Source organism: Epinephelus lanceolatus, chromosome 19 (genome assembly GCF_041903045.1).
Source record: "Epinephelus lanceolatus isolate andai-2023 chromosome 19, ASM4190304v1, whole genome shotgun sequence".
Taxonomy (NCBI): Eukaryota; Metazoa; Chordata; class Actinopteri; order Perciformes; family Serranidae; genus Epinephelus; species Epinephelus lanceolatus.
This window is the reverse complement of record NC_135752.1, coordinates 40,370,075-40,394,050: the sequence shown is the minus strand read 5'-3', so window position 1 is coordinate 40,394,050 and position 23,976 is coordinate 40,370,075. Positions and strand designations below refer to the sequence as shown.

The following is a 23,976-nucleotide window of genomic DNA, read 5'->3' as shown; positions in this document are numbered from 1 at the left end:
TCGAACAGATCCCTAACCTTGGACGCAGAGAAACTTGTGAATTATTTCGGTCTCACCTGTTCTTCCTCTCCCAATTCTATTATAAGTTTTAAGCTGAAAAGCCAACAAATCCTCTTCTGCCTTGTTAAATATTCATGCATGAATGAGAGACAGAAGAAAAGCAGTGCAGGAAAAACTCATTGTCACATGAAAGAAAAAATACAGCTAGAAATTAAAACTGCAAGAGCACAGTTTATATCAGACGTATATAAACTAATCTGCAATGCAATTAACCATGCAGCAGATGAACCCTCCTCCAAGAAATACAGATATTTCTAAGCTTCTTTGTAATCAAGCTGCCGGTGTTAGAGAGCGCATATCTGCACACAGATTGCTGCTGTGTTTGAATCATTTGTTTGATGTGTTCAGACTCATGACTGAAGGCCGTATCCAACTTAAACCCATTTACCTGTGCCCTTGAAATCCTGCCAACTGAAGTGCTCAGAAAAAGTGTTTGAAATATATTTTATTTTTTCTTGCTGTTCATTAATTCAGCCTGCTGCTGGTATTGTCCACATCTATCCATCTGAAGCATCATGTAGATTTCACTGGTCTCTAAATTATCCTCCTGCTCACAGTGTATCCAGTCAGACGGCTTTATGATGCGTATGTACTGTGTCTGAGAGTCTGAAGGTTCTTCTTCACTGTCTCAGTCTGACCTGATTAATTACACTGTCTCCAAGATGAGAAAGGGCATTGCTATTTCAGGGATATATTCTGCATATGTTCCACCTTCTGTAAAGATTGATGCTGTTAGGCCACCTGTTGTCATACCTTAAGTACTGCACAGTCATCTGGTCAAGTGCCGCTGACAAACATCTTTAAAAAGAACTCCAGAGTGCAGAGAACAGAGCAGACAGATTACTGCTGCATCTTTCTTTCTTTACAATTGCAACTCAGTCAGAAGAATAAACACATTTCTGCAAAACATGTTTTTATGCAGCAGACATGCTGAAATGTCACATTTCATGTGGTTTGGTTTAGGCACAAAAACCACTTGGTTATGGTTAGCAAAAGATCATGTTTTAGCTTAAAATACCTGCTTTCAGGGGCACAAAGCAGCAATGACTTCGGCAAAAAAACAACAACCCTTGTTGTCGCTCTATCCCCGAAGGAAATGCAGGAATGCATTTGTAAAAAAAAACAATCCCTTTTGATGCCCAGTATCCTAGCTGGAAATGCAGCAATGGCTCAGTGAATCACAGCTGCTTTTCGTGCAACTGTCCCCACTGGAAATACAGTGATATCTTACTAAAACACAACCACTTTTGATGCCCACTAGCCCCATTGAAAATGCAGCCATGTCACTTTTGATGCCTACTTTCCCAGCAGGAAGTGCAGTGAAGTGCAGTCTGGTTAAAAAAAACAACTGTTTTTGGCACCACTATCCCTGCTGGAAATACAGCAATGTCTTTGTAAGAAAAAACAACTTCTTTTGATGCAAGCAATGTCCCCTGGACATGCAGTGATGTCAAGGTAAAATACAACTGCTTTTTGCACCACTATCCCTGCTGGAAAAGCAACGATGTCTCTCAAGAAAACAACCGCTTTTAGTGCCTTTAACTCACCCGGTTATGAAGCATTGTCTCAGTAAAAAACAATCGCATTGCCACATGTCCTGCTAGAAATGCAGCGATGTCCTGGTAAAAAAAAATACCTCTGTTGATGCTTCTATCCTCGCAATGTCTCAGTAAAAACTATCATTTTTCAGGCCACTATCCCTGCTGGAAAAGCAATGATGTCTCTGTAAAAAACAACTACTTTTGATGCCTACTATTCCAGCAGGGAATGCAGCAATGTCTTGGTGACAAACAACCACTATTAGTACCACTATCCCAGCTGGAAATGCAGTGATGTCTGGGTATAAAACAACCACTTTTGATTCCCAATTTCCTCACTGTAAATGCAGTGATGTCTCGGTTCAAAAAAGACCCAACTGCTTTTGATGCTGACAATCTCGACTGGAAATGCAGGGATATCTTGGTAAAAAACAACTACTTTTGTGCCACTCTCTCCACTGGAAAAACAACAATGTCTCCATAGAAAACAACTGCTTTTGATGCCCACTATCCCCGCTGGAAAAGCAGCAACATCTTAGTTAAAAAACAACTACTTTTTATAGCTCCATCCCAGCTGGAAACGCAACAGTGTCGTAGTAAAAATCAACCAATTTTGGCGCCACTGCCCCCGCTGGAAATGCAGCAATAGCTCCATAAAAAACAACTGCTTTGGATGCCTACTACTGCTGCAGGAAATGCAGCAATGTCTAAGTGAAATTGTCACTTGTGATGCCCACCCACTCAGCAGGAAGCACAGTGATGTCTCTAAAGAAACAAATGCTTTTCATTCCACTATATTCACTGGAAATGCAGCGATGCATGTGATAAACAATACTGTTGATTCATGCATACTGTCGTCTGGAAAAACATTCCACACTTACTGGTTTTTGGTCACCTGGTACCAGTTAAGCTAACATCTGGAATATTCTCCCTGATCAACTTAGACTAAACAAAAAGTGACTAAAACAAAAACTGGTAAATCTGACATAGGTTTCATTGTGTCTTTGAACATTCTTGTTTTTATTTATTCATCTAGTGTTGTTTGTTTGTGGCCATTTTGTTGTTTCCATTATTGTTTAATGGGCGAAGTCATTTATTTCATATTGCATTTTATTGTCTTGACACTGTGTGATTTCAATACTGTGATATTTTAATTGTTCAGGGTGACACAAAGGAAGGAGAAATAAAAAATAAAAAAATACAACACTGCGTCAAATATTACGGAGTAACATTAATTACATTGGTATTAAAAAGTCATTAAGTACCAGAAGCTTCCTGTCCTGTGTGTAATTAATATGACAGCAGAAAACTAACGTTATAACAGCGTGAGCTCACATCAGGAGGTCGTGTTGTGTTCAGGGGTACTGAGCCAAAAACAGTCAGAGGGGATACTTTAAATGTTTTATATCCTCCAAGACACCTTCAACAGTCAGCTGTGTGTGACCGCTCTGTACGGACACTCAAACGCACCACAGACACTCAAACGCACCACGCTGTCTGTCCTTGAACACAACGTGAAGTCGTGCTGCTGATCACGCTGAGTGTTACAGACGTCTGACACAATGTCTTTGTGTAGTCGCACACTTGGTCCAGCTTAAATGTATGTTCTGTGTGTCGCCACCACGCATGTGTGTGTGTGTGTGTGTGTGTGTGTGTGTGTGTGTGTGTGTGTGAAATGCAGGGGCTTTGCAAGCATTGCTGGCACCACAGAGGCATCCTTAGTGGAATGGAGAACAAAGAGAGAGGCTCTTAATGAGCTCTGCCACTGCTGAGACCCAAACTAGGCCAGCCAACCGGCCGTAAGTGTGTGTGTGTGTGTGTGTGTGTGTGTGTGTGGTGCTGACACACACAGAACACAGTGCAGGGCCAGCAGTGGGACCTGAACCAACCAAAGACGTTGGCCAGGTGACTCCAAACACAGCAGCTCTGCAGTCAAAGAATGTTTCATCTGATGTGCCTGTTTGTTCTATTAAAATTCCCACAGCACATTACAATGACAACGACAACAACAACAACAACAACACGAGTCATTGTTAGAAGAGATTTATCACTGCACTCTTAGAACACTGTTGGACCGGTTTAAAAACAAAGGATCAGGATCGATGCAGCAGAACCACAAACACTGAAACATTCTTCTTCTCTGCCACAACATGGTGCTCACAGATTTGTAGTCTTCAAAGCCACAGTGCACTGAATTTTACCAGGGGCCTGTATCACGAAGCAGGATTAATGTCTTAGCGAGGTAACTTCAGGGTTAACCCTGGGTTTTCGGTCTCACGAAGCCGGTTCAGTTCTTATCGGGGTAGATCACCATGGTAACTTACTCTGAACGGCTATCCTGCTCCGGAGCAGGGTAAGTTCAGGGTTGAATCTGATCCTATAAAAAGCACCACCCACTGGCCAATCAGCTGTTGATGGCTGACAGAAATGCAGCCCAGTCATGACGGGAAGTTTAATTCATTTGATTGATTTTGATTTGAAAGTTTATTTTGAACATTAAAAAAGAAAAGAAAGCAACAACAACAGACAATGAAAAGATTGTTCAAAAAGGAGTGGAAAGAAGTGGAACTTTCATCCCACCCCTTCATAAGAAAGAAACTGATCATTTGCAGACACTTAATAGCACCATTAATTAGTGCCAACATTTTGTTTTGTTGGAGGAAATGATCCCTGTTAAAGATAATGGGCCTAATTGACAGCTTTGCTGCTGGAAATGTGGAAAGTAGCCTATCATGTCTACACTTCATGGTGTTTGAGGGATTTTCCTTTTTGTTTTTTAAAGAGGGACACTAGGTATATTTTTGCACAGCTGTTAATTTCTAACACAGCTCAATATCAGGATGATTTTATTCAGACTATCAATTTGGTGTTGGTATGATTTAATTGTGGCGTCAGCTTTAAGCTTTATTGTAGCATATATAACGTTATGACAAAGAAGACCAATTTATCAGACGCAATGATGTTAGACGATAATTGTAATACACGCAATTCATCTGCGCAGCATTGATTTCATGGGATTCAAGGGTGTGATCAGTGTCAGATGTACAGGTACAGGTACTGTAGCTACTTGAACCAGTGATGAGTCATTTAACCTACCTTTGTCTTGATTTTTCCCTCTCTCCTCCTCTATTTCTTCTTTCCTCACCCGTTTTTTTTTTCTTCTTTATCATGTGCTTCTAACCTCTCCGGCACTTTTCTTTTTTAATCTTGTAAATGTTATACTGTCTGTTTTCAACATTATGTGCAAATAAACTAATCTGAACTGAAACTAAACATTATTCATCCCGTTATGTGTTGCCACGCATGTTTCCTCCTCCTGCAGCTGCCACGGTGTTGGCCTTTTCTCTAATGTTGCTTTTCTCCTTCTCATATTTTAGTAGAATTAATCTCTGATCCTCACGAGAAATACTTTTTTCCCCTCACATACGGCGCTCTGTGAGGATGCTCAGTGACGCTGTGCTTCTCTCATGATTGTGATTGGTCCGCTGCGTGCGCGTTCACGGCTATTGATAAAGCAACTCTGGGTTGAGTTACCGAGTTGATATCCAGCGTCATGATACTGATTATCCTGATTGCCATTGTTAGGGTTAGTCAACCCAGGATAGGTCTGGGTAACCCAGGAAAGGTTGATCTTGCTTCATGATACAGGCCCCAGATGTCACACTTGACTCAGCAGACGCTCCTGAGCTAAACGTAATAGCCCTTTTCACTCAGAGGTGGCGCCACAGAGCCGCTACAAAGTCTCGTCTTTACACAGAACCAAACGGCGGCGGCATCATGATGCTCCAGTGTGTGATTTTACACAGCATGATGACATCACAGAAGTAAAAGAGGCGTGATGGCGTGACACGTGTCAGCAGCTCTTTGTAAACAACAACAATGACATCACATGTCAATAACAATCATATAGCGTCCCTGTTATATGGCGGTTGATCTTGTCCTCTGCTCGGAGGGTAAGGAGCTCCTGGACCTCGTTGTTTTTATCATCTATGGACATTTTCGGACGCTGTTTGCCTTTTTTGAGTTAGCCACTAACTGCTAACAGCTACTTTTTAAATTTCCCACAGTGGAACACACACATAACACATTTTAGGCATTGTTACTTCCTCCCACGTCGACTTAAAAACAAAACAACTCCCCCATCCTGCGGTCGTACATGGGGAGAACATGTCAGAGCACCTGGAGGAAACCCACACTGACACAGGGAGAACATGCAAACTCCACACTGAAGGGCTCCCCGACATACATTGTATGTCGTAGCTTGTGAGTCAGTGGGCGATGTCATTGTACAGTCTGCATACATCAAACTTGATGTCGTACCCATGTCTCCTCTCGTCACCCCAAAAAACACATGAAGTTTAGTAAACAAAAACAGCGTGAGCAGCTCTGCCCTTCTCTACTGGAATATGATCTCCTTCATGTTGACGGACTCGGTCACAGCCTGTCAGACACTCGTGGCTCCCTTAGTTTGTTTATAAACATAATGCTATACTAGTCTCATAGTCATATTACTTATTACTAATTTAGTATGAGTTGGATTCAGAGTTGTGACGCTGTCAGCACAGGTTGATGATGTAGGCTTCTTTTTAATTTGCATAAAACAAAAACCGGTTTAAACTCGTACACCAGACCGAAAAACCGGAAACCAACCTAACTGTGTTGAGCACCTGGAAACACTGAGGAGTGAAACGGGTGCAGATCCTCTTTAAATGAAAGTAAAGCCAACAACACGCTGGTTGTTTTCTCCACTTGTTCGTCCCTGTTGGCACTTGAGGCAACATTCAAACACAAACCCACACAACAATCGATGCCGAGCGTCTTTGACCTCCTGCATGTGTGAAGTTCTCACAATAACACCAGAAGTTGTTGCGTCTCATCTGGCAGCTCTCAACACTGAGGGGAAATCAACAGGCAGCAGGAGGCTTAATTAACTCTCCACACGGCTCCGTGTCGGAGGCTTACCCTCAGTCAGACCCATGTGGATGCTCCAGTAGTTCTGCAGGCACTGCAGCTCCTTCTTCATGCCTCTCTTGCAGCGGCAGTCATACAGCGGCGAGTCCTGCAGCACCTCCAGCGCCCCCTGGCACTCCTTGGAGGCCAGCATGGTGCTGCGCTCTTTGTCCCCGCCGGACAGGCACTGGCGCATGATCCGGTAACGTGAGCTGCACTGGCTGTTCTGGTTGCACAGTTCAGAGGCTCGGACGCAGTCCAGAGGTTCCCTCCACCCGGGGGAGCCCAGCTCCGAGTCACACACACACACATCTGGAGGGGAGACAGAGCAGAGCAGGAATCAGAGATTATATCGTTAATAAGGTTTGATGTGTGTCTGCGGCCAAGTTCTGCTCCGACGGGATTTTAGGATTCCTTCGGCTCAATATGCAAAACATCAAATCAGCTGATACATAAAGCATCAGATCATCAGAGCATCACAACACAGGAGATGTTTATCCGTTTATTTTAATCATCGTTGCAGAAAAGAAAACGGCTGTTATTATTCTGCTGGAGTTCAGTTATAAACAGGGAGATTTAATTGGTGTAAAAATCTCTGTGGATTCAACAGACACTGGTTTTTAAATTCAATCTCCTGTTTTAATTCTGACTCAGCTCTCAGCTACATGTGACGTTAAGACTCCAGTTTCTCTCAGGTTTAAGTTAAAGATCTGTGAGTGTTTATGAACCTTAAAGATAAATACGTCTCTCGAATTTTGGTTCTTCAAATCCATGTCAGTGAGCTCTTCTCCTTCTCAGAATGATCCATCCATCCGACAGGTGTGGCTGATTAAACAGCATCATCACTCCACAGGTGTGTCCAGGGTTGCAACGAGATTTTCACAATATGATTACTGCGGTTTCACAGTGTTACAGTTAATATTATCATCAGTCAGAATGAGCCTCAAAGCAGTGAAAACAGAAGAGTTATTGCTGGGTTAACAAATGTTTTATTTCTATAGTGATGCTTGAAACCATTTTGTTAACGGAAGTTTGTGTAAAAAAAAAAAAAAAAAAACTCCTCACAATATTTTTCAGAAAGTTATTTAAACTTCTTTTTGGGACATTTTCTTAATATTTTCAGACATTTCAATAACATTTGTTTGGACATTTTAAAAATATTTTTCAGACATTTTTATAATATTTTTCGGACATTTTTAAAAAGTCTTTTTCAGACATTTCATTGATATTTTCTGGACATTTTAATCAGATTTTTTTAAAAACATTTATCAACATTTTCTTGGACAATTTATTATCTTTTTTTAGACATTTTTACTAATTTTACTAATGATAATAATAACTGTATTAATTTTAATCATGTAACCCTTTATGTTGTGCTTCACAGTTGGAGAAATAATAACCTGCGCAGCATCCAGCTTTGTTACAAACTCTTGACATACAATCCTTTGTTTTGCTAACTGAAGCTGATGTAATATTTATGTTAACACCTTCTTGGAGCAAAACAGTTCCTTTGATGCCTTTCAGTCTGGATTTCGAGCACATCACAGCACTGAGACTGCACTTGTAAAAGTTTTAAAGGACATTCATCTGAGCAGTGATGCATCAAAGATTTCGGTTCTGATATTACTGGACCTCAGTGCTGCATTCGACACAGTTGACCATAACATACTGCTCGACAGACTAGAAAAGTTTGTGGGACTTTCTGGCACTGTGCTAAATTGGTTTAAATCTTATTTACAAGACAGGGATTTCTTTGTGTCACCTGGCAATTATGAATCTGTGCGAACAAAGATTACATGTGGAGTTCCTCAAGGGTCCATTCTTGGGCCTCTTCTGTTCAACATCTATATGCTCCCTCTTGCTCAGATTATGGAATATCATAACATCTCCTACCATACTTATGCAGATGACACACAACTTTACATAACAGTGTCACCAGATGACTACAGTCCCCTACATCTGCTAAATAAGTGCATTGACGAAATCAATACATGGATGTGCCAGAATTTTCTACAACTAAACACAGACAAAACTGAGATAGTTGTTTTGGGTCCCAAAGAACAAAGATCAATAGTCAGTGCTCACCTTGACGCCATGACACTAAAACCTACAAATCAAGCCAGAAATCTTGGTGTAGTTCTGGACTCAGACCTAAATTTCAATAGTCACATTAAGACAATGACTAAATCAGCCTACTACCACCTTAAAAACATAGCAAGAATAAAAGAATTTCTGTCTAAACAAGATACAGAAAAACTTGTTCATGCTTTCATTTTCAGCAGGCTGGACTATTGTAACGGTGTCTTCACAGGCCTGAGTAAAAAATCAATCAGACAACTGCAGCTCGTCCAGAACGCTGCTGCCAGAGTCCTCACCAACACCAAGAGAGTGGAGCACATCACACCAGTGCTTAAATCACTGCACTGGCTTCCTGTGTGTCAAAGAATAGACTTTAAAATCTTGTTACTTGTCTATAAAGCACTAAATGGTCTCGGGCCTAAATACATCTCTGATATACTTGTACGTTATGAAGCATCCAGACCCCTCAGATCATCTGGAACAGGTTTACTCAGTGTTCCCAGGATCAAAACCAAACAAGGTGAAGCAGCCTTTAGTTTCTATGCTCCCCGCCTGTGGAACAAACTTCCAGAATATCTGAGGTCGGCTGAAACTGTCAACTCATTTAAATCAGGGCTTAAAACATTAGTATTTACTGCAGCTTACCAGTGAACTAGATATGTAACTTATTGTTAGGATAATCTGTAGCTATTGTTTTTATATTTGTCTGCTGTTGCTTTATGTTTGCTTTTTAAATGCATTTTCTGCACTGTTTTTAACTATTTATTGTCTTGCTTTTAGCTTTTGTTTTCAATGATCTATTGTTTTTAATGTATTTCTCTTGTAAAGCACATTGAATTGCCTTGTGTATGAATGGTGCTATATAAATAAAATTGCCTTGCCTATGATAAAACCCAGTACTCCCAGTTTACGTTGGGCTCCGTCACCCCACGCAGGCTGCTGAACTCTGGGAGTTTCCCGCCAGCAGCTCCTTCTTTTATTTGGCTTCAGATAAACTCTACAGCAGAGACCGTCACCACCGCACTGCCTTCAGCCAAACCCAGTTTAATGGACACGTATCAGAGCTCTGCTGACAACAGTGAGGCTGCAGCACCGTCTGAACACAACCTGCGCAGAGCCATCAGTCAGGAAACTTCCGGGTTGTTTCAACCTGCCGTCTCTGCCATAAATCTGTCCACTCGGACCGAGCTGAATCTGCACTCACTATCTGTGTTGTAGAGTCTGTGAGACAGTGTTTAAAGGCACGAGCTGATCTGTGTCCAGAAAACAAAACCCTCAGGGATCCATTTTAAACATGTCGTCATGTAACAAAGACTCACTGTGTTTCAGACACTTGACCTTTAGATGTAAATGATCTAAATAAACACCTACTGGTCACAAATTCAGAAATCTGATACACAGCTGTCATCATTTGAAAGTCCTTTTTTATCTTTTGACCATCCAAAGAACATCTTCATCAACATGGCGGGTCGGGAGGCTCCAGGGAGGGGAGAGCCTGTGTCGTCCAAACACTATTTCAAGATGATTTTAATCACAATAGTTTTACACAATCTTGGTACATCTTGGTACATGGGACACTGCTCTACCAGGTGAGCTACTGGTCGTCCCCACCCCATGGTTGTATGACCCTGCCCACCAGTCCACCCTGTGGTTGTATGACTCCGCCCACCAGTCCACCGAGACAGACAAGGTCACCGTGACCTTGACCTTTGACCCCTGACCAAAATCTAATCAGCTCATTGTGAGTCCTAGTGGATGTTTGTGCCAAATTAGAAGAAATTCCCTTCTATCGTTCATGAGATACCTTGTTCATGAGAATAAGACAGACAGAAGGTCACAGTGACCTCTGACCATCAAATTGTAATCCGTGAACGTTTGTGCCCAATTTAAAGAAATTCCCTCGAGGCATTCTTGAGATATCACATTTAAGAGAACTGGACTGACAGACGAACAACCTAAAAACATGACACCTTGAGGTATAAAGACTTAAGTGTATTTTAGGTCTCACCTTTAAAAAGTTATTCCACCTTAAATTAAAAACTTAACAAGTTTAGACGTAACGTTACTGTGCAGATTTAATGTTTAAAATAAATAAACTGTTTTCAGTGACATTTAATAAGAAATATAATACTTTCAGAGCATTAGAAACGCCTGCTGTCCAGGATTAATCCAAAAGATGCTAATCACACGCTTCGTCAGACCGTCCATCAGGGACGAGGTGAACAATTAAGCTAATGTGTGCACGTATTAAAGCAGCAAAGTGAGTCCACGCACCTGACAAGCAGCTACAGACACACAGGAGGTCACTGACGCTGTCATTAACAACTGACCACAGCTGCAGACTGGATCCAGTCTGACAGAGCTTCAGCTGAACATCTCCACCTCACACACAAATAAACAAACTTCTGATTTGTTCAGCCGAGGCTCCGTCTTTACTCTGCAGACACTTCTGTTCAGTTTGTATTTTTCTCTCAGAACTTTAAGTTCAGTTTGTTTCTGATGTGACCTGTGGCTCTCTTTGTTTCCTACTCACCACACTCTGCATGCTCTCCTAAGGGGGCGGCAACCAAACACTTCCTGCTTTTATACTTTTGCTGACATCATCTCTGACATCATGGGTTCAACCAAACATAGGTGCAGGGGTGGCTTTGTGCCCAGGAAGGTTCCTCACTGAGTGAAATGACCCCGAAGTATCTGAATGTCTGTCATGATGACAGCTGTTTGAGCTCTCTTCATATGAAGGAAAGGTGCGTCAGTGCTTCCTTTATTAGCTCCTTCAGCCGAGGGCACACTGGAGCATCCTTCACCAAAGGAAAGGACGTGAAGTCCAGTGTCTCTGACAGTCTCCATCCATGTCAGTGAAAACATGGATGCTTCACACACAGAAGATCTATACAATCAGCACAGTTTCAAGATTAGAGTCACCAATTCAGTATCTGACCAAATGTCTCCTCTTCTGTTCCTGAGATATGACGTTAAAACATGATGATGTCACAGTCAAGCTGACCTTTGACCTTTTGACCTTCATTATTTTATCCTGTTAGACATTTGTGTCAAGTTTGGTCAGAATTAGTGAATGAATTCTTCAGTTATGGACAAAAACATGTTTTGTGAGGTCACAGTGACCTTTGACCTGCAGCCACCAAATCCTTATCAATTCATTCTTGAGATAAAGTGGATGTTTGTGTCAAACTTGAGTAAATTCCCTCACGGCCTTCTTGAGATATTGCCTTCACAAGAATGGGATGGATGTAAGGTCACAGTGACCTTTGACCACAAAATTCTGATCTGTTCATCGTTAAGTCCAAATGGACGTTTGTGCCAAATCTGAATTACTCTATGAAGGTGTTCTTGAAATATTGCCTTCACGAAACATTAAACAGACAGGTCACAGTGACCTTTAACCTTTAACTACTAAATTCTAATGAAGTTATCCTTCACCCAAAGTGGATGTTTGTGCCAAATTGGAAGAATTTCCCTCAAATTGTTCTTGTTATTGAAAATGAGACAGTCACAAGGTCACAGTGACCTTTAACCTTTGACCACCAAATTCTATTCAGTTCAATCTTGACTCAAAGTGGATGCTGTGTGCCTAATGTGAGGAAATTCCCTTAAGGGGTTCTTGAGAGACCATATTCATGAGAGGGAGGGGGCGGGGACAAAGTCACAGCGACTCTGACCTATGACCTTTGACCACCTTAATGGTTCATCCTTGACTCAAAGTAGATGTTTGTGCCAGAGTGCGGAGGCATTAAAGTCCCACCTAAAACAATCAGTATCAGTTCATCAAGTGTACGCTATATTACACACAGTCATTTACATCTGTAAAATAAAGGCATTACGTCGCTCTCTTCAACACCAGACTCCATTGAGAAAACCAGTAATTTAACGTTGCTGATCACAGGAGCTGCTGGTCGACTGCTGCCTCCATCAGTGAGTCAGTTTGTGTTACTGTGTGACTTTAGGTTAGTTTGGATTCACCAAAGTCACAATATAACACAAACTAACTAGCTGATGGAGGCAGCAGTCGACCAGCAGCTCCTGTGTTCAGTGAGCTAAAATTACTGTTTTTGTCAGTGGAGTCTGGCATGGACGAGAGCACAGATGTGAAACTGAAGCCGTTAATGGTTTCCCTGTTGGAACAGGCTGTCAGGCTGACAGAAAGGTAAAGAGGTGAAAATACTCCCAGTATAGCGTACACTTAATACGATATTGATTTTTTTATGGGTGGCTAAAAAAAGTTTTGTTGCCGACCCCTCCACAGCAGCACATTGCTTAGCTTCCCTGTTGGACGCCTGCCTGCTTCCTCAAACTGAAGGCATGCCAAATGACACTGATTATGGATTATGGATCATACCTCACACAGACCTGCTTTAAAAAATCCAAACTACCCCTTTAAGTTTTGGTATTTATGAGTTCAGACAGAAGACTGATGAGGGTGACGAGGGACAGAAACAAATGTCGTGTCAGACGCTCCTGAATCAGCTGTGGTCTCTGCAAGCGAGGGCGGCTTTCGCCAGGCGGTTCAACAGCTTCCATTACTGCAGCGACAATAGCTCGCAGGTGGAGTCCAATTAACTGAGAGTCACAGGGACAAGATAAGAATGCTTTGGCTGGTCTGATATGAATGTTTACCTGTCTGCAGCTGTGTGTTGACAGCTGTGTGACGAGGTGAGACAGGACCACAGCTGAGCTCACGTCCTCTGTGTGTCTGCAGGAGGGTTTGTGCTCCACACTCAGACTGAATCACAAATGTCAGCAGTGAATCATTCATCGGTTCACTGCTGAGAATATTTCTGAGCGGTGACACGTGTCGGTCAGTGTGTCAGTGCTCCGCAGATAAGTCGTATTACACAACAAATAGTTCCCACCAAGCGATCTGATTGGTCGACAAGAAATTTAGAATGTGCTCAGATCAGCAGAACAGCACACCTGGCTCATCACTGGAAATATTACTCCGTCATTTCCATGGCAACGCTGTAACCACCAGAGCAGGACCACAAATCTACATAACTGTCACAAAATGGATGGTTGTGTTGTTAGTGTTGATCCATACGATGCACTGAGTTCATTTATGTTTGGAGGAAGGCGAGGCCGCTGCTTTGGTTCACAGTGGACACACACATGCTGCATATGTGTTCATGTATGTGGGCTGACACCTGTATGTTTAAACATCATCACATTGGAAGTCAACATTTATTAAACTAATATATCTGAAACAGTTTTGCTCTTTTTTTCATATGACCTGAAAAGCTGACATGTAATTAATTTTCTAATTGTTTCAGCTGCACTTTTATATCTTTATATTGTTTGTGTGCTAAAATCTTAATTTGAAAACAGACCAAGAATATTGATTTTTCTTTTGCCCTGACGTTTAATAACAGAATCATTATGATTAAAACATAATGATCTAAATTTAATGTTACGATGTTCATGCATTCTTTAATGTTCATAAATTATTCTTCTCCTAAAATTGGACAAACAATTAGTGACTGTGAGAAGTGTATGGATATGTTTATCGGCGAGCTCTCGACCACCTGTGAGAGGAGCAACAGAAAAGAAAACACTGGTGAATCCCAGAATCAGTGAGCGCTGACAGAAGAAGAACAAACTGCTGACTTCCTGTATGAGGCTCATCCTGCTGGACACACTGAGGAACAAAGCAAGCGCTCCCTCAGAGGACGGCTGGTGTCAGGACCGAGGATGCTGACTGTGAGCATCCACCCACAAACAACTAACACTGTGCAGGAATATAACTGAGTACATCTACTCAAGTACTGTGTTTACTGACGTATTGTGTAACAGCACACTGCGCACTGTGACTCCACCTCACAGACTCAGGCTTTAAAATAAAACCAAACGCAGAGCCGCAGGCTGAGCTTCACCTCGACCAGCAGCACTTCAGCCTGACAGCCGAGATCAGCTGATCTGAGATCTGCCAGTGTCAGCTGATAAAGGACAAGAAAATAAAGTACAGGAAGCACAGGTGGGCGACTGATACTAACGTATGGAGGGTACAGATACTGCACCTTCATGGTGAAGAGCATCAACAGGATTCATCAGTCTCACTTTCTCTCGTCTTCATCAAACCTTTCAAGAGTAAAACTGTGCAAACAACGTTCTGTTGTCGTGAACACATCGAGTGCACGTGGCTGCATTTCAGGGCTGTGAAAGCTGTTTATATGGAGCGTAAGGGCCCGAACACATGTACACATGGACACATGGACACATGGACACATGCCATGCCCTCAAATTAAATATTTCCAGTGTAGACAGGCGCACTCAAACGCGGCACACACACATTCTGGAGCACCTATTTTTCAGGGCAGCACACATGTCATGTCACGTGACGAGGACCAACCAATCACAGCCCACAGATATCTTTCCTTCTTCAGTAAAGCTCATGCTGCGTTCCACAACTCGTACTCGTACCAGATCGATGTACTCCCAGTTACGGTTTCTGACGTCACACAGCCCTCTAAACTAATGACCTTACTCCTCTAAACAACAATGGCAGCCCTATGGATGCGGTGTTGATGCAGGTGATACATGGTGAGAAATAGACATAAAATAACCCTAATGTTAACGCACTATTGGCAGCCGCTCTAACAGCTGGTTTCCAGTGCACGAATAATCAATACAAAATACGTTTCCAAACACACAGATAACGTAAAAAATAGCCTATAATAGCATCTGTGACCCTATCCTCCTCCGTTTCACTCAAATGAGCAAGGAGCAGGCACCTTTGGCGATAGCAATAATGGGGAAGCACAAACAAACGGTTCGCCATGTTCAACGTTAAACAGGAAGTAACTGGCAGTTTGCTGTAACTTTCCTGGAACGCTACAAAGTCGTAACTCGTGACTTGAAGTCGTGACTGAGTTCAAAAGCCTGCCTGGAACGCACCATACATGTGTGATAAATATGGAGAAGAAGTTGATCATGTTACTGCAGACTGTCAGAGCGTCACATCTGTCCCCCAGACGACACATTTGGCCCAATACACACTAACAAAACACCTGGAAGAAGATCAGCTCTGCACTCAGGGTTTCAGGTAAACAGGCTGTGATACGGTGCGGGTTATGGTTGCTTAGCAACCTCAGACACAAACTGCCTCCACGCCACTAACATCAGCCTGCAGGCAGAAGTCAACATAGTTTCACCAGCTGACACAGAACTGCCTGCGTGGAGAATGACATCATCACTTCTCTATCTTCTCAATCTTGTGTCCGTATGGGTCGTGTGGTCGTGGTGACGTAAATGCTTCTCTCGCCCATGTGCACGCAGGAACATATTTTCACTGAAGGTTGCTGCACAGTATAAATGTGCGCACATGACTGTGCGTGTGTAGACGTGTTTAGGCGAGACTGTCGTCAGCTAGCGAAACATCGGACGCATTTCCAACGACGATCGTGCCACCAAAAGCAAATATTTAAATCCGAAACATGATCTTTTCCTCACCAGTGGTTTCTGTGCCTAAACATAACAACATGTTAACCACAGCGCTGTTGAAACACGTAACATGTAAGTAACATGTCTGCTACATAACTAGGTAAAAAATTTTTATATTTTGCGGAAATATAAAGTTTGATCATTTCATCACAGCGTGGCTCTGCATTCAAACAGGAAGTGAACAGCAGGCTCTGGGTGAAAGTCCAGGGTGTGTTGGACCCACACCACCTGCCCTATGAAGACTGTCTTGCTGCTAACATTACAGCGTTTCAACCAGACGCCATCCAGCAGCGTGTCATACTGCTGTGACATCATACTGTCACTCACAGGTAAAACGACACACTGCTTTACTCCACACTAGAGTACATCAGCTGCTTTGAATAATAAAAAGTGTCGTATCAGTATGAAAACAGGCGACTGTGGGTGGAGCAATTGTTGGGTCTGGACGTCCGAGGCTTGTTTCATAAATCTGGATCATATTTCTAAAAAATATAAGAATAGGCCTAATAATAATTTGTTAGGGATGCACAATAATTTCAGCACGTCATCAGAATCAGACAACATGCTTAAAGGGATAGTGCACCCAAAAATGAAAATTCAGCCATGATCTACTCACCCATATGCCGAGGGAGGCTCAGGTGAAGTTTTAGAGTCCTCACATCACTTGCAGAGATCCAAGGGGAGAGGAGGTAGCAACACAACTCCACCTAATGGAGGCTGACGGCGCCCCAGATTCAAACGTCCAAAAACACATAACTGAAACCACAAAATATCTCCATACTGCTCGTCCGTAGTGCTAACTGCCTCTTTGTGCACCCGCACTTGAGCGAGACTGTGAGACATGGGCACCGCCTTCATGTGTGTTCACGTGCTTTCGCTGGTCTCACATGCACACGTGAGCGCGGTGCCCAGAGAGGCAGTCAGAGCTACAGGCTACAATGAGGCTAAAAACAGAGTTCAAATGAGGTTTTTCCAAACAACTTTTTATGTCGGGGCTTCAGGACACTTGGATCACTACGGACGAGCAGTATGGAGATATTTTGTGGTTTCAATGATGTGTTTTTGGACGTTTGAATCTGGGGCGCCGTCAGCCTCCATTAGGTGGAGTTGTGTTGCTACCTCCTCTCCCCTTGGATCTCTGCAAGTGATGTGAGGACTCTAAAACTTCACCTGAGCCTCCCTCGCCATATGGGTGAGTAGATAATGGCTGAATTTACATTTTTGGGTGCACTATCCCTTTAATAAATATTACACACACCATTAAGTGTTATATCTCATGTCTCCATCTGCTGGTCACCATGAGAGCATGTATGTATCATCTGATGCTAATTCACTACAGAAGAGACGTGACGATCAATAAAATTAGGTGGGAAAAAGTGGATATATTGATATCAGTTATCGGCCAGATGAGTTGTTATCAGGATATGAATATATCAATGAATACAGACAGTGCAGGCAGTGTCGATGTGATGATGGGGCCTGTACAGAGAGTGATTCAACCGGCCACCTCACAAATACACCTGCTGTGTTCAAAGAATACAAACGCTGTCATGCCACACCTCATATATTCATCTACCAGCACGCTGCTGTTCTGATCGTTCCATATTTGCACCATTGGAACTGAAAAAAATCAGAGTGAAATGTTTACATGACTGTGGAGCTGACGATAAAACCTCGTGAATCTTAAATCTTGAATCTACATTCTCTACATTTTAATGTCAGCAGTTGCAAAGCAGCAACATAACCACCGGTTTTCAGGTATATTAAATTTGACGGTTATCACACCATGTACATTTGCTTATCTAGGATTTTGAAGAAAATAAAAATACAACTACGTGTTGAATCTCAGCTTTATTTTAGTTTCAATTATAGTAATAAAACATTTGTTGAACCAAAAACGATCTTTCTGTTTCCACTCCTTTAAGGCTCAGTCTGACTGATGATAATAATAATAATTGTTTAATACCGTGATATTTCCTAAGATGGTTATTGTACCATGAAAGCACAGTTTCTACTCAGCACTGACCACTAATATATTTAACATCTCAGTTCATCAATAATCTTTTCAAATATTGTTTACTTCCAGTTTTATTGTTACCTGTCTCATATTTAAAAAAGTAGTCTACAATTTTTAATTTTCAAGTTTGGAAAGTATGGCTTGTTTCTTTTGCTTTTTAAGCTTAAATGCCAAAATCTTAAATGCTTTTGATCATGACCATGACGTTTATTATGTTGTAACTCTCTTCTAATGTTTCCATCTCCTGCACTCTGTCATTGTTCCAGCTCTTTGTATTTGTTGCATTTATTTCCTTCTGTCTAGTGATATTTCTCCAGGTTGCAGATGCAACACACATCTCTTCTCTCTTTCACTGTTATACTGTGAGTGTACTGGTTGTTTTTATCAATCATATTTTTCCCCTTTAACACTGACCGATTTCTTTCTTTGGGTACGTTTAGCCAACACACACACACACATGGTTACGTTTAGCCAACACACACACACACGGTTACGTTTAGCCAACACACACACACGTGGTTACGTTTAGCCAACACACACACGTGGTTACGTTTAGCCAAGACACACACACGTGGTTACGTTTAGCCAACACACACACGTGGTTACGTTTAGCCAACACACACACGTGGTTACGTTTAGCCAACACACACACGTGGTTACGTTTAGCCGACACACACACGTGGTTATGTTTAGCTGACACACACACGTGGTTACGTTTAGCCAACACACACACATGGTTACATTTAGCCAACACACACACATGGTTATGTTTAGCCAACACACACACGTGGTTACGTTTTGCCAACACACACACGTGGTTACGTTTAGCCAACACACACACGTGGTTACGTTTAGCCAACACACACACGTGGTTATGTTTAGCCAACACACACACGGTTACATTTAGCCAACAAACACACGTGGTTACATTTAGCCAACACACACACATGGTTACATTTAGCCAACACACACACGTGGTTACATTTAGCCAACACACACACATGGTTATGTTTAGCCAACACACACATGGTTACATTTAGCCAACACACACATGTGGTTACGTTTAGCCAACACACACACGTGGTTACATTTAGCCAACACACACACGTGGTTATGTTTAGCCAACACACACACGTGGTTATGTTTAGACGACACACACACGGTTACATTTAGCCAACACACACACGTGGTTACATTTAGCCAACACACACACATGGTTATGTTTAGACGACACACACACATGGTTACATTTAGCCAACACACACACGTGGTTACATTTAGCCAACACACACACATGGTTATATTTAGCCAACACACACATGTGGTTACGTTTAGCCAACACACACACGTGGTTACATTTAGCCAACACACACACGTGGTTACGTTTAGCCGACACACACACATGGTTACATTTAGCCAACACACACACGTGGTTACGTTTAGCCAACAAACACATGTGGTTACATTTAGCCGACACACAGGTGGTTACATTTAGCCAACACACACATGGTTGCGTTTAGCCAACACACACACGTGGTTACGTTTAGCCGACACACACACACACACGTGGTTATGTTTAGCCGACACACACACACGTGGTTACGTTTAGCCAACACACACACATGGTTACATTTAGCCAACACACACACGTGGTTACGTTTAGCCAACACACACACACGTGGTTACATTTAGCCGACACACAGGTGGTTACGTTTAGCCAACACACACACGTGGTTACGTTTAGCAGACACACACACGTGGTTACATTTAGCCAACACACACACATGGTTACGTTTAGCCGACACACACACACGTGGTTACGTTTAGCCGACACAAACACGTGGTTACGTTTAGCCGACACACACACGTGGTTACGTTTAGCCAACACACACACGTGGTTACGTTTAGCCAACACACACACACACACACACACACACACACACACACACACACGCGGTTACGTTTAGCCGACACACACACGTGGTTACGTTTAGCCAACACACACACACGTGGTTACGTTTAGCCAATACACACACACACACACACACACACGTGGTTATGTTTAGCCAACACACACACGTGGTTACGTTTAGCCAACACACACACACACACACACACACACACGTGGTTACGTTTAGCCGTTACACACACGTGGTTACGTTTAGCCGTTACACACACGTGGTTACGTTTAGCCAACACACACACACACACACACACACACACGTGGTTATGTTTAGCCAACACACACATGTGGTTACGTTTAGCCAACACACACACACACACACACACACACACACGTGGTTACGTTTAGCCGTTACACACACGTGGTTACGTTTAGCCGTTACACACACGTGGTTACGTTTAGCCAACACACACACACACACACACACACACACGTGGTTACGTTTAGCTGACACACACATGTGGTTACGTTTAGCCAACACACACACACACACACACACACACACACACAGAGGAAGTGAACACTGGCCTCCTGGGTGAAAGTTGGTGGTTGTTGGACCCGTCCACCGCCCCTCCTACCCACCCTACTTGGACTTCCACCCTATAGTAACTTACGTTTTTGTCCTGCCATGTTTCCCCCTGACGCTGCCAGGCGCCATTAAACTATAACAGCCACCAGCTGTGCATCATACCGACATGAAAGGACAGCTTTTTCGTTGATGCCAGAAGTCACTGACCAAGCAGCAGTATTCAACGACTTCAAAATGAGACGAGGTTGCTGTTACCCAGGTGTGCTCAATGATTACAGGTAACGCCCCCTAAACACTGAAAAAGGGCAGGTGTTGTGCAGATGCCCAAGAATCAGAGAGATGCCACCAAAAGAGCTGTTAGAGGAAGATCTGCTGCAGTGAAACTGATGTACTGTTGAATAAATTAGACAGTAAACATGTCAGTACTGCTGCTACAGGATAATAAACATTCTGACCCCTCCACCCACCCTAATCGGACTTTCACCACCTTAACTTTCATTCTTGTGCTGCCGTGGTTCCCTCTGACGCTGACAGCACATCAGACGGCTTTTTACGTTGGTGTCTGACGCCACCAGTCACTGCCCATCACCTGATTTCGATGACTTCGGAGTGAGACTGGGTTGGATTTGAAATGTTTCCTCATTTTGTCCACTAGAGAGCAGTGATGAGTTCATGTCTTCACTCTAACTGTCCTGTACGAACATTTTCCACAGATATTCCACGCGCTGGCTTGGTTGGTTAGGTTGGGGTTCAAACGCAGTGCTCCGAGGAGCACGAGCTTCCCGGGGAGCGGTCGAACAGGATCGACTTCAAAATGTGCTTTTATGAGTCCTGACAGGAGCTGGAGGAGAAACTCGTCAGCTCGTACCTGCGGCCGCCGTTGGTTTGGTTCATTGTTGAGGCAAAAGCAGTGGGACTGGTCAGGGTGAGGGTGCAGGGTGAGCCAATCAGAGGCAGAGTAAGGCGGGACAGTCCTTCACTGTCCCAGGATTCGTAAATTCACATCCTGTGCATGAATTTTCAATTTTCCTGGGATGGCGAAGGCTCGCTCCGCCCTCCTCTGCCTCTGATTGGCTCATCTTTGCTGCTTGGTTGGTGGGTGAGGTTCAGGCATGAGGTTAGAGTCAGGATGAGACTCAGAGACAACATAACCCTCATGGCCTGGTTGAGTTATGTAAATAATAATAATATAAATATCAATATTAGTGTCACTAGATGATGATGTGTGTTTGTCTTCAGACACTTTCAGGAGGTTTGACTGATACTGAAGTCATTTCACTTCTTCCACCTCTGCTGTGCAGCCTCTGCACCCACAGGCAGATACACATATGTATTTATATATGTAAACACAGTATATGTAGATACTCAGCAGGTGCAGCCGGAATGTAACGGGATTACTCGAGGGTTTAGGGGGTTTTTTTTGTAGTGAGAGGAACTCCGAGGTGCAAATCCAGCATCTGACTGTGTCTGAATCTGAGTCGTGCACCTTCACCATGTGTGTGTGTGTGTGTGTGTGTGTGTGAGAAAGAGAGAGAGCTCCACACGGATGGACCCTTTGCCCTCACCTGTGAGTGTGTATGCGCGCGCGCGCCGGTGTGCGGGTGTGCGGGTGCACAGACACTCCGGTACTCACCCAACACAAACACCAAAGTGATGACAGTAATCAGGATCATGTCGCGTGCAGCTGTAAATCCACAAGTCATGAAGGCGGATCAAAGGCTCGGTCTCCCGCGCCGCCCGGTCCGGTCCGGTCCGGTCCGGTTCACGCCGTGTATCTCTCTCTGCCTCCCGGTGTGTCTCACTGTCGCTCCCGCTCTGCGCTGGAAACCGGTGAAACTGCCGCCGACATGGTGGAGTGAGCAGATGGCCCTGGAGACGGTGTGGACCGGGAGGGAGCCCGGACTCCGCTCGGTGGACTCAAACCCGCACACAGGGACAAGTGTTGGCAGAGTCCGTTAAGGACCGCATATTCCGGTGCAGCAGCGCGTGTGTGAGTATCCACGGTTCATCCGGAGGAGTCGGTCCACGCGCGGAGAAACAACCAACACTTTCCTCGGTGTTAGACGTTAAACATCCACGCGCTCCTTCCCGCACCGTCCGCCCGCGTTACTCCAACTTTCCCCGGTGCTCGGTGTGTGTGACGGTGCCCGTAGCGCCGCTCCCGCTCCTCCTCTGCTCCCCCTGCTCCTCCTCTACATTAACACGAGTGAGAACAGAAATAACAATCAGCCCGCGCGCTGGTTGAACCGATGCTCTCCACACCGGAGCAGCCTGATGCGTAATGGCACGCGCGTCTCCCTCGCTCTTAATCCACTCCAGCTGCCTCGTGCGTCCGCTCGTGTCTCCTTCAGCAAACTCAGTGCGTGCGACCACTGAGGAAAACCTAGAAACAGCCCCCTCCCTCCTCCCCCAACACACACACACACACACACACACACACACACACACAGATACACACTGAAGGCGCGTGTCAGCCCCGGAGGAGGTCCCGTTTTCACACAAACTCTGTCTCTCACCAGCACCACGCACGCGCACTGACTCCGCAGGATGACCCGGGGTGATGCAGCGAAGGCATCAAAGCAACGACCCCAAATACCTAAATGCGCGCGCGCTCCCACGATATTAAAACTGTTATTACAGCCACAGGTGCAAATATCAAACTATCATCATATACATGTACACACACACACACACACACACACACACACACACATAAATGTATTTTATTTCATTTATTTTTTTTGCATTTTTGAGGGTTATTTAACACACACAGCAGCCACTTTATTAGGTACACCTTGCTGGTACCAGGTTGGACCCCCTTTTTAATTCTTGGTGTCACAGACTCAACAAGGTGCTGGAAACATTCCTCAGAGATGTTGGTCCATATTGACATGATGACATCACACAGTTGATCCATGATGAGAATCTGCCGTTCCAGCACATCCCAAAGGTGCTCTATTGGACTGAGATCTGGTGACTGTGGAGGCCATTGGAGTACAGTGAACTCATTGTCATGTTTGAGATGATGTGAGCTTTGTGACATGGTGCGTTATCCTGCTGGAAGTAGCCATCAGAAGATGGGTACACTGTGGTCATAAAGGGATGGACACGCTCAGCAACAATACTCAGGTAGGCTGTGGTGTTTAAACCATGCTCAGTTGGTACTAAGAAAATCTCCCCCACACCATTACACCACCAGCAGCAGCCTGAAGCGTTGATACAAGGCAGGATGGATCCATGCTTCCATCTGAATGTGGTTTTTCCAATCTTCTATTGTCCAGTTTTGGTGAATTGTAGCCTCAGTTTCCTGTTGTTAGCTGACAGGAGTGGCACCTGGTGTGGTCTTCTGCTGCTGTAGCCCATCTGCTTCAAGGTTGGACAAGGTGTT

The 23,976-nt window shown here is 43.8% G+C and overlaps 1 protein-coding gene across 1 annotated transcript in view; it reads right to left on the bottom strand.

Moving 5' to 3' along the window:
- Positions 1-22,952, bottom strand: part of gfra2b (GDNF family receptor alpha 2b) — a 188,506-nt gene extending 165,554 nt beyond the window's left edge. Inside the window, exons 1-2 of the mRNA XM_033647315.2 lie at positions 22,222-22,952; positions 6,561-6,860 (exon numbers count right to left, since the gene is read on the bottom strand). Of these exons, the coding sequence (XP_033503206.1) occupies positions 6,561-6,860; positions 22,222-22,291 (370 nt within the window). The 5' untranslated portion in view covers positions 22,292-22,952. The remainder of the gene's footprint in view (positions 1-6,560; positions 6,861-22,221) is intronic.
- Positions 22,953-23,976: the final 1,024 nt, after the last annotated feature.